Here is a 13,276-nt window from a genome sequence, read left to right on the forward strand (position 1 = left end):
ACTTATCGGCTCTTGTGCCAGGTTGTACAATGACATGATGGATCCAAAATCTATGCAACTATCTGTGATGCCAACAACACAGGGTGGAGATAGTTGCAAATCCTCTTAGATGTTGTAAAAATTGTCCAAACCCAGTAAAGCAGGCTGAGAAGTTTATGTTTTCCCCAGAGGCCCCACATGAGAAATGGGTTTAGGGAGCTTCCAGCACATGGTTTCATTCTGCAGACAAATCAGGAATCAGGATGCATGCACAAGTATGTGTGTGTGTGCGTGTGTGTGTGTGCGCATGCACGCACATGCACATATACACACAAACACATCAAATATCCCCCAAAATGCTTGGGACCTGAAGTGTTTGGGATTTCAGGGTTTTTTTTCTTTTTGAATTTTGGAATATAGGCAGAATATATCCGGGTTGAGCATTCCTAATCCAAAAATGCGAAATATAAAATGCTCCAGCGAAAATTTACTTTGAGAATCATGTTGGGGCTCAGTAAGTTTTGATTTTGTAGCGTTGTGGATATTGGATTAGGGATGTTAAACACACATGCGCACACACATATATATATATCTGATGAGGTTAACACTTCACGGCACTAATACCAATGCAATAAATCAACTCTCTGCTTCACAGAGGTACACTGAACTATACAACGGATGTATTTTCAGCTACACAAGTGCTATATTATCTTACCCAATATTCTCATTCTAGAGATATCTGTAATCTCTAAAGTGCAGCATTAATATAGATTTTAATATTATTCAGTCAACAATATTTATTGAGCACCTATAATGTGCCATGCACTGTTCTAAGCACATACAGTAGATTAGTAAACAAAATAAGTGATAGATATAACAAAAATAAATCTGTTAAAAGACGGATGTGCCACAGAGAACAAAATACATAGTGCCTGGAAGGGGGATGGGGTGAGGTTTCAGCTAAGATGGCAGGGTGGAAAATGAGGCAGCCAAGTGGGCAGGTAGATGCAGAGTGCCCAGGCTGAGGAGACCATTGCAGCAAATGCCCCCTGTAAGAGTGTACATGGTATGTCTGAGGAAGAGCAAGGACCCAGAACAAAGAAAGTGAAGGGAGAGCAGTGTGGAAGGAAGTCCCAGCAGTAAGGAGGGCTGGGTTCCACTTTCGTTCTCAGGAAAGCAACGGCAGAGGTGTGAGCAGATGAGTAGCATGATGTGACTTGGGTTTTCAAACGTTCTCCTTGGCTTCGCTCATGAAACTAAACTGTAGGGGGAAGGGGACAGGCAGAAAGCCCTACTAAGGAGCTCTGGAGGCGATGGTAGATGTGTGACATAGGTGGATGGTGGACATATTTAGGAAGCAGAGCTGAGAGAAAGAGGGACAACCCAAGGGTTTCTGTTCTGAGCAACAGGAGTGGGAAATGGCGCTGCCTTCAACTGAGATGAAAAAACTGTGAGTAGAGTTGTTGGAGGGGAATGATGAGTTCAGGTTTGGGCAAACGGATATGAATTTAAGATCTTCAAGTGGAGATATTGAAGTAAGTAGGCAGTTGGGCCATACAGCTCTGAGGTTTAGGAAAGAAATGCACTGAGATAAAAACCTGAAAGTATTATATTTGATACTGACATTGCTATCGACAGTAACTCAATTTATTATTGGCGGCTAAAACAAATATTAATAGCATAATAAGAGAAACACACACCCACACACACACACACACACACAGACACAGTCCTCCTACAGGAAGAAAAAAAAGGCCAAGAATCATAAAACAAACAAAAGGAATGAACTGTTTGCTGACTGAGTCAATGGTCATTTTCACTTCAATCACTTGAATAAAATGAAGAAAAACTACACCCATTGTTCCTTTCCAAGACAGGGACTTGCTCTTTGACAAATGTTTACAGGAATCTGAATGTGACCATGTGAAACAGAGTGAGCTCATGAGCTGGGACACTAGATAGTTTTCAGATCTTAAAAAAATATATCATATATTGATTGCTGAAAGGAACAATGCTGGCTCAAAGAAACTTCAACATTGAAAAAAAAAAGAGTTTAAATGAAACAGATTTTAATTTCTAGGTATCTGTCCTTTCTGCCTGACTCATCTCTAGAGGGATTCAGTGTTTGAAAAGTTTCCTTTTCAGATTCTGTTCCTAATGCATGATGACACTGGGCAAGGTTGCTAAGGGCCAGTGGAGGGGTGGAAGTCCTACAGCTGCAGAAGATGATGCAATCTTTAAAATTACCCCACCCCTCAAAAAAACACTTAAAAGCCACCCATAAACCTGCATTAGAGAGGCTGCCAATACCTCATCCCCCAAACCTGCTGGCACAAACTTGTCAAAGCAAAAATTTTAGCACTAAATCGAATTAACAAACATTCCTTAAGCACAACACGAGTGTAGCTTACTATAATTTGGAAAATTCCATGGTATTTATCAACTCCCAAGCAAGGCTACAATGCTTAGAAGTATACCACAGTACACGTCATCCGCAGCCACAAGCTCGAGGGCTCTGGGTGTGTTGCTGTGGTAACCGCGTACTTAGCAGCAATATGGTACCTGCCTCTCACTAGCCCAGAACCAGAGGCAGAAGGAAACAGCCAGCTTCCTGAAGGGAACAACCCAGGGAGTCACAGCACAAGCCATCTCCATCATTCACACAGGAGAACTCCTTTCAACAGTCTGAAATTGTCTCTACCTTACTCTTCGAGAAAAGGTGCACAATTCCTTCACAGTCAGCACACCTAACCACAAAGCACTAGAGAAATGTACAAGAAAAGGAAAGGGATTGGCCAGGGTCTGAAAAGTGTGAGGGTCATACACTTAGATGAGCCCAGGAATGAGGGTTTTTTCTGGAAAGCAGATAGAGAAGTGCTGGTCTATTTCAAAAGTCATCCTGAGAAGCATTCCCTAGAGAGATCAGTAAGAAAGGAAGCAGCAAACTAGAGTATGAGCCATTTGAAGGAAGTTGTTCCCACATAGAGGGGGAGCTGAAAAATGAGACAGGACAAACAGCTAGTACATGAGGACATGGAAACCCTAAAAGAGAAACTGGAAGCTTCCAGAACCAAACCCCACGACATACTTTTGGATATTCCACATAATGTTGAAATCAAACAAAAACTGTAGAACATACCTTTTCCACTGGCAGAAAGTCATTTTCTACTTCAATTGATCTTGGTCTTAGTTTGATTGGTTTGTCTTTAAAAATGTCTCCAAAGCCCACTCCTTTAACTTTCTTAGGCTGGATTGCTGCAGTTGCCACTGTCCCGTTGGCACCTTCAGACTTGGTGCTGCTTGAGTCACCCCCATCACTCTCGGAGCCTGTGGTTTCCCTTAAACCTGTCAAGAGTGGGGATGGGGAGAGAGAGCTCAGAAATCAGTCAGAGCCCTGAAGAACTTCACAACCAGCCAGGAACCATCTCTATAAGTGTAACTGGGCACAGGATAACTTGCACTAGGCTTTTGTATTCAGTGTGTTGAGTAGTTTGACTGGCTCTGAGTTTTGTTTGATCTCCCTACCCCTAACTTTTAAGAAGTGAATCAAAACAACTTTTCAAAAAATCTAATTCTAAGCAAATATCTTTGTACATGTGAAATTTCACCCCTTGTTAGCTGGGAGCCTGGTTTCGATCCAAATTTGTTTTGCCAGAGCCTGTGCAATAGTAACCCTTCCCATCCACCTTGTCGCCTCCTCACCCAGTCAGTACCACATACTGTACCTCCAATCTCTATGACTCATGTCAATTAGCAATTAGCAATGAAAGTAACATTTCCTAAAGGGAAACTGTAAAGCTAAAAGCCATTTAAACAAATTAGCAATTAAAGAAACCACACAAAATTATAACTGCCAAAGAATTAAATCTTTTTGGATGGTTTCACAAGGAATAAATGCATGCAGACATGTTTCTCTAGGAAAGCATTAAACCAAACTTGACATTAAGACAGTTTCACCAGCAAGATAATCATTTGTTAAAGACAGAAAGGAAGCCACCCTCCCAGAGGCCAGCATCCCCCAAACCTACAGCCCTTCTTCTCTCCCTTAAACACCACTGTTTTCCCAAAGCTGAATTCCTTTCCAAGAAGAACATTGGGGACATGACACCCTTCCCTGGACCTTTTGCGGCATGTGTTTAGAGTCATAAAATAGTTATCAGCAAGACAACGTGGACACTTACCTCCCCAGATTCTTTTTCCCCCAGGCTCTGCCCACAATCATGTTCCTAAAAGGAAGAGCCTATTTGTATCTAGTTAATTTCTGGGTGTACTTTCTTTCTTTGATGGTCAGTATATCAATTATGCCATCAACGGGGAGGATTCAAAGAATATTTTATGGAATACTAAACTCTGTCATTAACCCATCTCTGAAAGCCTCTAGAGGTGTAGAATAGCTCCTGAATATTTACTACATCTCCTGATCATAACCCATGCCCTTGAAATGAAAATACGCCATCAAATGTTGTTCTCTATTAGCCAATTGTGCATTATCTTCCTACAGGTAAGGTGGCCTCCTAGTCCATAAGAATGATACACCAAAACCTAAAATGCAATAAAAAAAAAAAAAAAGAAAAAAGAAAAAAAAAAAAAGAATCTATAGATCACTTTGGATAGTGTGGACTTCTTAATAATATTGTCTTCCAATCCATGAATGCAAGCTTTCTTTGCATTTATCTGCGTCTTTCATTTCTTTCAGCAATGTGTAGTTTTTAGTATACAAGTATTTTGTTTTCTTGGTTAAGTTCATTTCTAAGTATTTTATTCTTTTTGATGCTACTATAAATGAAATTGTTTTCTTAATTCCCTTTTTCAGATTGTTAGTGTACAGAAATGCAAGTTATTTTTGTATGTTGATTTTGCACACTGTAACTTTGCTGAATTCATTGATTAACTACAGTATATTTTTGTGAGTCTTTCAGTATTACATATATATAGGATTGTGTTATCTGTGAATAAAGATAGTTTTGTTTCTTTTCCAAAAAAAAAAAAAAAAAAAAAAGAATGATACACCAAATACTTGCTCACATAAACTCTCATAAAATGTTGAAGTCATTCAAATAAGGAAGTCTCAGTGCAGGAAGAAACTGTTAAATGAAAACAGACAAAACGTAGAAAGGTCATTATAAACTGCTAACACGTTTCAAAATCAAATCCTTAAAACAATGGTTTTGTTTCTTGTTGCTGCTGTTTTCTATAAAATGGTATTTTTAAGCCAAAAGGGTGGGGGAGAAGGAAGATCCCTATTGTACATTTTAATTAACTGAAAACCAGCATTTGTGAGCAAGAACACAGGACTGAATGAGAAACAGCCCATAACAATGGGGTCAGCCGCAATTCACAGGACAGGATTAGAGTTTGTAAACATCAAGAACCCTCCCCCAATTACCTATCCATTCGTGTGTTTATCTGTTCATTGTTTTTGCAAATATCCCTGCTGGAGTATAATTTTGGAGTCTAAATATTGTGTCATTTCCCCCTTAACATGTTCTCATTTTGTATATGGATTCTGTGTGATAAATGGCTTGTATATTCCTTTCTGGCTTGGAAAGAGCCATTTGAGGGTGAAATAAAGAAACAATTAGTGGAAGGAAACCATCACCACCCCGCTTCCTCAGCACACTTCCCCCATCACCACCGGAAGGCAGCAAGGCAGACAGATTAAGGCAAGTGTATTTTAGTTCTTCAAAGAGAAGAATTTGAAAGGTTCTTCTATCATTCATCATTAGCTAGAACCATAATATTTTCAGCTAATGCCATCCCCATTTCACTGAGCTTCTGGTTTTTGGGATTTGTTGTCTGCCGGGCTCATCTTAATAAGTTTATACTAATCATTGTAAGAAATACTCTACATTACATAGGGAGAGGCTGCAGTCATTCAACCATACAAGCATGGCCCTGGAAGGAAACACACAGATTTTTCTTCCAGGAATTCTGACAGGCTGGTTCTATCACTTTTAAGTGTATAAATTAAACATCTAACTATCTGTGTTGGTGAAATAATTCAAAATCTAGTTCCTTCCCTTTAGAAGAAAAGAAAGGTGACTTTTCATTTTCATGTTCATTTGGTGCTCCAACTTTTAGCGACTCGTGCCCATCATACATGTTATCCCATAAAGCAGGCGTCCCCAAACTACGGCCCGCGGGCCACATGCGGCCCCCTGAGTCCATTTATCCGGCCCCCCGCCGCACTTCAGGAAGAAGGGGCACCTCTTTCATTGGTGGTCAGTGAGAGGAGCACAGTATGTGGCAGCCCTCCAATGGTCTGAGGGACAGTGAACTGGCCCCCTGTGTAAAAAGTTTGAGGACGCCTGCCATAAAATGTCCCCATGTCATGTCCAGAATGTCAGGTGACACTCTTGGGTGCTACAACCCAGATTGTGGACTGTGGATGGGGGCAAATTCATGAAGGGCTCATTACAGGTAGGCAGTGGTGAGAGTAGTACAGAAAGTATGTGTGTCTGGAGCAATGCTTTAGTGTTTTAACAGTGTGCACTGGTATAACTTCCAGACATATGGCTGGTGGTGGAGTCATCTAAATGAACAGGGCACAGAGCAATCTAGGTGCTGTCAAACTCCCACATTGAGGCACAGGTGGCACACTGCACGTGTAGTGAGGTCATGTGTAGTAGGGCCATGCATCTTCCCATGGTGGAGTGGCAAGAAAAACAAATTTGACCCGTTTGTGAAGCATGTCTCTGGTGTTCACGTCTGAACCTTCTCTCTCATCATATCCATGCATATATGTATGTATGCATACGTGTATATGGAAACTAAGGTGGATGCTCTCTTCCAAGGTGCGAAAAAAAGAACAAAGCCTCCTCAATTTTGTTTCTGATAGTCCTTTAACTGTCCACTTTTCTGGTACCCAGTCTTCCAGCATTGATCAGTTGAGATCCATGAGCCATTCTTAACGACTTTTAATTTAACCCTTACATGGATAGAGCTTACTATGTGGCAAGAACCATTCTAAGGGTATCTCATTCATCTCCTTCCCTTCAACTTTTTGCAGCCTTATTTCACAACACAAAAGGCTACACATTGGTCTTGCTAAAATAAAAAAAAAAAAAAGTCTGCCATATGGTGATTGGCTGAGTGAGCAAAGCAAAACGCCATTTCTGGCATGGATTTTCATGCCAAATTCTTACTTCTTTGAACCACACAATGACAAAATGGTTTATTGGTTTTCAATGACCCACTTGGAAAAAGCAATAACCATGAGAGGTTGACATCTCTGCAGGAAGCCATCTTACACCACCCCAGAAGCCCAGAGATACCGGTACAAATACATATGCCATGACAAATGCTACTGCTCCTTTGTCTGCACGTATGGTTCATGCACACATATCACATACATAATAGAGGCACAAAGCAAACAAAAGCGCCAGGGGCTGGTGCTGGAAATGCTCCTCAGCACACGCCAAGGAGATGGCACTTATCTTAGACAAATAAGTCCATGTCCTTGGATTAGATATTCACACATACACTTGGCATAAGCATGAGCAGCTCAGGAAAGGGCAGCTGCATCAAAAAACACAAGTATCCAGATCTTATCTTTACAAATGCCTTCTGCTGTTAAGGTCACTCACTGTAATAGCGTCTGTGGCCCTCCGTCTTTCCCGGTGCAGCTCGGTACAGAATTGTCCCTTCAAAGGTAGTCTTTCCTGACAGTGAATGAGAGAAGAGAAGGGGAGAGAAAAACAAGAGGGGGGGAGGGGGAAGCAAATGATGGCAAAAGAAGGAAGAGGAAGAGTCTTTAACTCAACTTGCCTTCAATGAATCCACTGCAAGAGCTTCATCCACAAAATTAAGCAGAGACCATTAGGCAGGATTTAAGAATGTTACAGAACGAGCCCAAAGTCCCCATGCAACCAGGATGGCATGAGCACCCAGAAATTGGGGCTTGCCTCTGTAAATGACTGGCATGTACATTGTGCCCAGTTTAAACCTGGAAGCCATTTCAAACATTGTAACTTAAAGAATGGGAAAACTTCAATTAACCAGAGGGAATCCAATCAAGTGGATTCCTTAATTACCTCAATCGTACAGCACCATCTTCTCTTTGGAGAGTACAACCTATGCATAATACATATTTAGACCCATTATCCTTTATCTTCTACTCCTAGAGACCTATATGATAAAAATCAATATTCATGCCCTCAAGAATCTAAACAAGACACAGAATTCTCTTTAAAAGATCTGTCAGCCGGGCACAGTGGCTCACGCCTGTAATCCCAGCACTTTGGGAGGCCAAGGTGGGCAGATCACAAGGTCAAGAGATCAAGACCATCCTGGCCAACATGGTGAAACCCTATCTCTACTAAAAATACAAAACTTAGCTGGGCATGGTGGCATGCACCTGTAGTCCCAGCTACTTGGGAGGCTGAGACAAGAGAATCGCTTGAACCATGGAGGCAGAGGTTGCAGTGAGCCAAGATTGCACCACTGCACTCCAGCCGGGCAACAGAAAAAGACTCTGTACAAAAAAAAAAAAAAATCTGTCATCTTCAGTACCTTCAAGCAAGAAAATGTAATAATATACTGGCGAGAGGGGTTTTACCACTGAGGTTTGAAACCAACAGTGGCATCCATATGAACATACGGGGTTTCCTGCTTAGCATGAAGGCTACCAGAAAACCCTATTTCTCAAAGTATCTTAATTGGGATTCTGCTGTGTCAGTCATGAAACTGTACTTAAGCATGAGGACATAGGACTCACCCAGTGTCAAGTATCAAATTATCATTTTTTGTTATTACAAGTAGAGATTACCAATAGCATAAGATTGAACACATAGCTAAAGCCCAAATATCTCTGGAACCATGAGCAACTACACAGAATACACACATATTGCCCTGGTTTGAGTGTACTCCAACCCACCCTCCCACGCCCACCCACCCACAAAGGCCTACAGAGAGTACCACAAAATGATTTGCTAAAGGCAAACTCAATTAATAAACATATTACTTTAAATTATCTGAGAATAAATTCTATTATGGCTTGTTAATTAAATATTCATACTGGAGGCCAGTCATATAGCTTCCTATTAAGTCTGGAGGATGAAAAAGCTAGGCTACATTTACAGAGAAGCAGAGAGTAACACTAAGTGAAGGGAGAGAGCAACTTGTCTCACTTCTTAGAAACACTCCATGTGAAAATGGGAAACCCAGAGAAACCACACTGTCAGTTTCTGGGCCTTGGCACTCCTCATATAGGAAAGGACTTGTGAAAGATCAGACCAACAACTTAAATGGGATCAGGTATTTCTAATTTCCATGTCCTACAGCCATGGTGGTATATCCCGGTTTTGAAATGTGCCCTTTTCAACAGATGGGCTCCATCCAATTAAAGCAAAAACATAGGCATTCAAATCAGTGGCTGTGTAAGAATAATATGAAGACAGAACAAAGTTTCAGATGTTCTTGTTACACTTAAAGGACTTTGATGACAAAAGTGGAACAAGTAACAGAGGTTAGTTTTTATTTGGGCAAATTTTTATTCTGCTTAATTTCAGTCATTAAGTCAACATTATTCCTCAGAACACAGGAGTTTTGTGAGCCTGGCCCTCCAAGAGTTAACAGCAGCAGTCCTCTCAAGTGTCAGAAAATAAGGAAGTGTAAGATTTTTAAAAAGGCAGTGTTTTGATAATGTTCCTCCAAGTACACTAGAACTTCCATGTGTTCTTCCCCAAGACCAAGACTGAGTAGACCATGGCTCTGATATCTCTGAATGGTCAAGCCTTTCTGCAAAGTCTCTCTGTGCACTAGCAGCAAGGCAATTTGAGATGCAGTCTGGGCTGGGGCTGGGTGTCCTATGTGAAGAAGGAAAAAGACAGCCAATTGGAAAGGTTATGAATATGAGTGATATTGATCTTACTGGGGGAAATGGTGTACTGTCACTGTTAAGTATTAGTACTTGAAGGCAGCAAACACTATAAAAGGGAAGAATTTTAAAATTTACACACAAAACCATATACTTATGCTAGCATCTAATTTTGCCTGAAACTTTCACATCAATTTGCTCATTGTTCTTCATTGCTAATAGAACATCATACCCCAAACAAATACCATCTAATATTAAAAAGAAAAAAAGTCTAATGATGCCACAGAGTGGGATTTGTCATACTGGCTTTCATTTTTACAGGCAAGGGACGCTGAGCAATCCATTTCTTATAGCTAATGAAACACAATTATTTCTGTATCATGGCAGTGGTTTGCTGAACGTTTTTTAAAGCCATCTTTTTTTCTCTCCTTTTTTTTGACAGGATCTTGCTCTGTTGCCCAGGCTCGAGAGAAATGGCACGATCATAGTCTACTGCAGCCTTGACCTCCCAGGTTTAAGCCTCTCAAGAGGCTGCCTCAGCCTCCTGAGTAGCTAGGACCACAGGCACATGCCACTACACCTAGCTAATTTTTTTTTATTTTTTTAGAGATGGGGTTTTACCATGTCACCTAGGCTGGTCTTAAACTCCCAGGTTCAAGTGATCCTCCCACCTCGGCCTCCCAAGGTGCTGGGATTACAGATGTGAGCCACCATACCTAGCCTCCATCTTCATCTGTCTTAGCCTGACAAGTCTGATACTAAAATACCAGAACCTCAACTTTTTAAATAAGGAATTAGGAAAATGAGAAATTCAATACCAGCAGAAAACTCATGGTTATTAATAGATACAGAAAGAAAATGCAAACTTTCTTCCTCTGAAGATTGTGGGAAATAACTGAAAATGTTTGTGTAGCTATAAAATTTAAAAAAACAGGGATACTTTTAGTTTTACAACCATTATTTGAAAGCAAATAATATCAAAGGATGTGAAAAACAGAAAAGACACATTTATTTCTTAAATGTAAGGCAAAATACATATGAAATTGAAGTTGGACAACAGTCATATCTGGATTTCTTTGCCACTACACATTTAGTCAACAGTAGCATGTGCAAAATTGTAACTGAAAGCAATTAACTAATCATGATCTGTGACAATAAGAAGAAATAAGCTAAACTGTACTCAGGCTTGAAATTTGTCAGATGCCCTGTGAAAAGGTGAACTATTCATGTAATGGAGGCAGCACCCGAGTGTGGGTGGAAGGCTTACATATAATTTTCTTCCCATTACTCAGAAGCCTGGGACTTAATTCCACTGGGCTTCAGTGTTCTCAGCTGACAATGAGTTAAACTATGTCTAAATTCCTTTCCACCTTAACATCATAAGATTCTGCCTATACTATCAGCACAACCACTTGGCTCTTGATTTTTAAAAATCTAATTTCCTAAACAATTTTTTGGACTATTGATCTCTTACATGGGAGCCCATTTTATTATTATTTTAAAACTTCTGGTTGAAACCACTTTGCAAGTCCTAATGAGTAACTCGGTTTGGGGGACATTTACCAATGGCTGCTAACATTCAAAAAGTAGGAGAGCCAGACATCATGAGCCTCCAAGTGGATTATCCATTACCATCTAGGCAACAGGTTTGCTATCTGTATAGCAAACCTGAATCTAATCAAGTCCCTAAATCTAATGATCAATTTATAGGAATACAGATTTAATGACACAGCAGAGATGAAATTGGCAAAAGCTACACTGTGAGAAACTAATGGACAAAGGGGCTCAGTCTCCTTAGCAAAAAAATTACAAGGAAAAAAAGGAGATATGAAGGAGAAATCTACAGATTCAAAGAGATTTGAGAAATAGTAACTAACTGCAATTTATGTACTTTATCTGGATTCAGAGTCGAATAAATTGTAATAAAAAAGAAGACTTTAGGGGAAGTGAACAGTGAACACGTTTAATTATTCTAAGGAATTGCCATAATTTTATGTGTGTGAGATAAATGGTATTTTTAGACACTCTTTTACTGATGCATGTTACAATATTTATGAATTAAATTATATAATATCTGGGGTTTGCCTTCAAGATAAGATGGACAAAGCGTGTGGAGGGCTATAATTTTAACAAATTGGACTATTCTTATTTTTGCATATGTTAGAAATTCTCAACAGTAAAAAGTTTATAAGAATCTTTTTTGAAAAACTACCTTTAAGGCTTCATAAGTTCTGTAAATGGTAAAGATGTTTTCAAATTTAAATATGCAGCAAAAAGTTTCCGCTACTACATAACTATAAATTTTCCTCTCTGAGATAAAATGGATAAAATATCCACCAATACAATCACTGCAATTCTTTCCTTGATAGACCAGATTACCCTAAACAAAGATCTAGGAAAGTTTAGAGACTTTTAAAACCAACTACCATATGTAAAAGTACATCAGAATAAGAGAAAAGCAAGTTCAAGCGATTTTTCACCTGTCATTCAAAAATAAAAATGTCTCCTTATAGTAAAAGGCAAAACATTTATTAGATACCTACCATGTATCAAGCAGTCTTGGCATACTTCCTGATAAATATGATGCCAATGTTTCTTCTATCACATTCATCCATTGGTACACAAAATTCAACTCAATAACTACTTCATTAGAGACCAGCCTGGCCAACACAGTGGATGAAACCCCGTCTATACTAAAAATACAAAAAAATTAGCCAGGTGTGGTGACGGGCACCTGTAATCCCAGCTACTTGGGAGGTTGAGGCAAGGGGAATCGCTTGAACCTGGGAGGTAGAGGTTGCAGTGAGCCGAGATCACACCACTGCACTCCAGCCCGGGCCACAGTGCAAGACTACGTCTCAAAAAAATAAGAATAAATAACTACTTGAAATATTTTCTGGAAGTAGAAATGCGGAGAATACAAATACTAAATAAACAGTGTACATACAGAAGTAGGGGTGTTTGTGTGTATGTCAGAAGAGATATATGTGCTTTCACTGTACACATGATTCATACTCAGATGCAGATTTTATCATTCTTAGAAAAACCTTACCCTAATGTGTGGTAGCATTTAAATTAAGAGGATTTGCACATGATGTCACTATGATCTCAAAAAATTAGGAATATGGCACAAACATTAGGAATTTAACTTACTCCCAGATCTGTGTCTTAATTAAGCAATCTCTGTGAAAAATGAACTGTTATTTGTGAAGAGTATTAATGGTTGGTCTAACAAAGACCTAGATTAAGTACATTTTAGCTCATACCAGAGTAAAAAGCTAGATGTCTTTTGTGTATGGACCACATTTTGATTTTTACGGTTTTATGACAGAAGTAAATAAGCATGTACCATAATAATAACAAGATGTTATCACTGGGGGAAACTGGGTAAAGGATACAAGGGATTTCTCTGTACAGTTTTGTATTTATTTTTGTAACTTCCTGTGAATCTACATTTCAAAACAAAATATATTTTTTAAG

General features: G+C 39.6%; 1 protein-coding gene across 8 annotated transcripts in view; it reads right to left on the minus strand.

Moving 5' to 3' along the window:
* SH3KBP1 (SH3 domain containing kinase binding protein 1) overlaps positions 1-13,276 on the minus strand; it is a 388,693-nt gene that overhangs the window by 166,753 nt on the left and 208,664 nt on the right. For 5 of the 8 annotated variants that reach the window (XM_074392221.1, XM_010334883.3, XM_074392224.1 and 2 more), the window contains 2 exons: positions 7,566-7,640; positions 3,119-3,324 (listed from right to left, as the gene is read on the minus strand). In XM_074392221.1, coding sequence (XP_074248322.1) covers positions 3,119-3,324; positions 7,566-7,640 — 281 coding nt within the window. The remainder of the gene's footprint in view (positions 1-3,118; positions 3,325-7,565; positions 7,641-13,276) is intronic. The other 3 variants (XM_074392222.1, XM_003924111.4, XM_074392225.1) reach the window with 1 other exon arrangement.

The sequence above is a fragment of the Saimiri boliviensis genome, chromosome X, assembly GCF_048565385.1.
Source record: "Saimiri boliviensis isolate mSaiBol1 chromosome X, mSaiBol1.pri, whole genome shotgun sequence".
NCBI classification, from domain to species: domain Eukaryota; kingdom Metazoa; phylum Chordata; class Mammalia; order Primates; family Cebidae; genus Saimiri; species Saimiri boliviensis.